At 40.8% G+C, this 4,179-nt stretch overlaps 1 protein-coding gene across 1 annotated transcript; it reads left to right on the top strand.

Moving 5' to 3' along the window:
* Positions 1-2,883: 2,883 nt before the first annotated feature.
* On the top strand, positions 2,884-3,828 carry LOC309560424 (olfactory receptor 1L4-like; the record flags this gene model as incomplete). Its single annotated transcript, XM_082264059.1, has 1 exon — positions 2,884-3,828. One exon carries the CDS (start codon positions 2,884-2,886, stop codon positions 3,826-3,828), a length of 945 nt encoding a protein of 314 aa, XP_082120185.1.
* Between the last annotated feature and the right edge of the window lie 351 nt (positions 3,829-4,179).

The following is a 4,179-nucleotide window of genomic DNA, read 5'->3' as shown; positions in this document are numbered from 1 at the left end:
GCAATTATTGCTAGTGGCTGCTACAGCCGCTATTAATAATCACTGTCTTCTCCCGGCAGGGACAGCTTCCCCCACCCCCCACTGGGAGAAGACAATGGGGTGGCAGGATGGATTCTCCTGTCAGCACTGTCTGTGTTGATGAGGGAATTTAGTTAATTTCTTTCCAGCAATCCATGGTTGCAGAAAAGAAATTAGCTTTATGTATGGCCGGCCTAAGGCACTCCCAACCAGTGGTCGCACATTAACAGAGTTGTATAAAGTACTCGAAACCCATACTTGAGTAAAAGTACAAGTGCTCGATCAAAAAGTGACTTGAATAGAAGTACTAAAGTATTCAACATTTTTTGTACTTAAGTATTGCAAGTAGTTTTTTTAAAAATGTTGCTACTCAAGTACTGAAAGTAAAAGTACCAGTAGTTTTGAAAAAAAAATTGCTACTCAAGTACTGAAAGTAAAAGTACAAGTACTGTGTTATGTAGTTATTAAAGAAAGAAGTCAAAAGTTTGAACATCATATTGTTTTTTATTATTTCAAATGCAGCTTTTATTTATACATACAGTAGCATTTATTTTCGTATGCGCTGATAATACACATGTTTTGAGCTTCATGAAACCTGCCATCTACTGTTCTGGCAGTGGTAATTTTTATAATAGTAACGAGTAACTATGCAGCACAAAAAAAATATATCAGAGTAGAAGTATTGAAATCATTGGAAAAATGTAGTGAAGTAAAAGTGGAAGTAAGAGAAAAAAATAATACTCTAGGAAAGTACAGATACCGCCTTTCAGTACTTAAGTACAGTAGTGAAGTAGTTCTACTTAGTTACTATACATCTCTGCACATTATCATCAAATACTATTCATGGCCAATAGTCCTACATTGTATGTGAGGATGGTGAAGGACCATCCACAACCCTGAGCATCATGGAGAAAAGGAGAACGCCAAAGCCTGCCATAGTGGGAAATAAGGTAAGTATTATATTTTGTTCTTTGCTTAGTAGCATCTAACCCTTGCAGGTGGGGGGCACTGCAAGGGTCTTTTTTTTTTTGTTACGGGGAGTTCAGTTGTAACATTTTTTGCAAGGTTAACAAGGAGGCAGAAAAACACAATAAGAAAAATGTATTTAATGGAAAATAGTTTACAGGGTCATTAAGTAGTGCATGTGTATGGGTTATGTTTGGAGAATAAGGATGTAATTTAGGGTCAGTTTAAGCTGGCTTATGCATTTTGACAGCCACAGCCGATGCCTGTCAGAATACCCAAAAAGAGGCTGCATCTGATTGGATGCAGCAGCTATTCAGCCAGAAGTTTTCCATCCAGCTGCTTCATTTTTACAATAGATGGATGTCAGGCAGGAGGCGGCCTACAGTGCCCACCACGTAGCACATTTTGCCCATTTCCTTAGGAACCAGCTGAAATTCCTATAGTGTGTACCCAGCTTTACTTTGTTCATGTTTCCCCCCACTGCATATTCTGTAGACTTTGCAGGGCCGTCTTTAAGGCAGGGCAAAAGGGGCAGTTGCCCCGGGCCCAGTCATTGTTGTGGGGCCTAAAGCAGCTTCCCTTTGAGCCTGCACTGCCTGAGAATAGTTTATAAATGGATTTGGGAGGGCCCAAGAAAATGTTTGCCCAGGGTCCAATCAATAATAAAGACGGCCCTGAGACTTTGTATACATTTCCTGTGTTAATGCTTCACAACTAGTGAAGAATGAGCTCCATCTCCGTACTTTGAAATGCTTGCTTGTAGTCCAACTCAGGCGCGTGCAGGAATGGGTGACAACACTGCAAATGAGGAAGCCTTGTCACCCCAGAAACATATACTGTATGTCCAGGGATATAGCTTCCTGGTATAATTAACTAAAGGTAGGACATACAAAAAAAAATACACTGTCTGACATTATAGGACAATGTGCAACAACATACACTATATTGTCAAAAGTATTGGGACACCTCCCTTTACATGCATAGGAACTTTAATGGCATCCCAGTCTTAGTGAGTAGGGTTCAATATTGAGTTGGCCTACCCTTTGCAAGGTCCATAAAGACATGGATGAGCGAGTTTTGGGAGGAACTGACTGGCCTTCACAGAGTCCTGACCTAAACCCGATAGAATACCTTTGCGATGAATTAGAGCAGAGACTGCAAGCCTTCTTGTCCAACATCAGTGCCTGACCTCACAAATGCGCTTCTAGAAGAATGGTCAGACATTCCCATAGACACATTCCTAAACCTTTGGATAGGCTTCCCAGAAGAGTTGAAGCTGTTAGAGCTGCAAAGGGTGAGTCAACTCATGATTGAACCCTACGAAATAACACTGGGTTGCCATTAAAGTTCATGTGCGTGTAAAGGCAGGCACCCCAATACTTTTGACAGTATAGTGTATTTGGTGTAATGTTTGGGTTTAGATCAGGGGTCCACAAACTTTCTAAAGAAAGGGCCAGTTTACAATCCTTCAGACTTTAGAGGGGCCCGACTGTTGCCAGTGGGAGTAGAAAATGTCCTGGCGTCTGTAACATCACGGGTGCCAGTGGGAGGAATTGTGCCTCATCAGTGGTGTCAATTTAATTAACAGTTCTCCATCACTGGTGTCAGTGGAAGGAATAGTCTACCATCAACGGTGTCATTGGGAGGAATGGGACAGATAAAGGCAAACACAGGGTCACAGTTTGGAGACCACTGGTTCAGATCATCTATAATGTTCTATCCTGCTCTTTCTGTACAGTGTAGCCTTCTTCTGGCATTGTACTGCATTATCTTGTTATTCTGTACATAGTGTCTCATGCCCCATGATTTTTTTTATAAAAGCAGGATACATATTCATTCAGATGTTTGGCACCTTGATGTGATCCCAGTCTTTTCTTCATACTCATAGTCGATGTACACATGGAGCCTTATGAGAACAAGACTCTTGCTGGCTTTGTTCTGTTGGGATTTTCTGATACACCTCAACTTCTCCTTCCTCTCTCTGTCTTCTTCTTGGTTTCATATGTCTTCTGCATTGCAGGAAACATGTTCATCCTCATGCTTATTTTTTCACAGCTTCAACTTCACACCCCAATGTATGTCTTGATGGGGAACCTTGCCTTTGTGGATATATGTTTTACTTCCATTATCATCCCTAGGACGTTGTATGGCATCCTGTCTGGAGACATCCATATCTCTATCCATGGCTGTATTGTCCAGCTATTCCTGTTTTTGGCAGTGGCCAACATGGAAAGTTGTTTGTTGACCATCATGGCCTTTGACCGAATCTGTGCAGTTTGGTTTCCTCTACGTTACCTGATAATTATGAATAGTAGGACCTGTAATTGTCTGGTGGCTTTCAGTTGGACCATTGTGTGCCTCCACTCTGCTTTCTGCATTGTGCTGACCACCTATCAACCATTCTGTAGATGGACCATCCACCACTACTTTTGTGATCTCCCTGTAATAATGCAGCTATCGTGTTCAGGTGGTTCAGAAATTCTAAACCAGGCTGGCTTCATTGAGGCTTCCATCATGGTCTTTAGCCCTATGCTCTTCATCTTTATATCCTACGTACTAATTATAAGAGCAGTGTTGGCGCTAAAGTCATCTCAAGGAAGGAGGAAGACCTTCTCTACTTGCTCATCTCATCTCACCATGGTCATTCTCCTCTACAGCACAATCATATTTATGTATTTTCGGCCAAGCTCCATCTACTCACCGACCTACGATCGGGACATTAGTATGGTGTACAGTGTCATTATTCCAATGCTTAACCCATTTATTTACAGCCTTAGAAACAAGGACATTAAAACATCTGTAAGAAAACTTTTAAATAACACGACAAAAAAAATCATAATTTAATGCTAATCCACACCTTTAAAGCCAATGTTATATTTAGCATGTTTTATCAGTCTTGGTTCATTGTACCTCAAGGGGTTCCTGATGTGTCCATTGTGCTAAGAAAGATACATGGCTGTCTGGTCATTGCGTCCATGAATTAGTAGGCTGCTATAAGCCTACTCTTGTGACCTCACAGCCAAGAAGATGTCTTTTTTTTCAAATATCATTTTTATTAAGATTTCAGGGAGAGACAGTATAATCCAAAATCCAATAAACAAAACATATCATATTCAAATATATTCTTACATCAATCTGTTCATTACACAGCTGATTTCGGATATGCTCTTCTCACCCTATCATCCCTATTTCTAT

This window comes from Pelophylax lessonae, assembly GCF_965119305.1.
Source record: "Pelophylax lessonae genome assembly, chromosome: 7".
In the NCBI taxonomy this organism is placed as follows: Eukaryota; Metazoa; Chordata; class Amphibia; order Anura; family Ranidae; genus Pelophylax; species Pelophylax lessonae.
The sequence above is the reverse complement of the archived record's forward strand: the minus strand, read 5'-3'. Positions and strand labels throughout refer to the sequence as shown.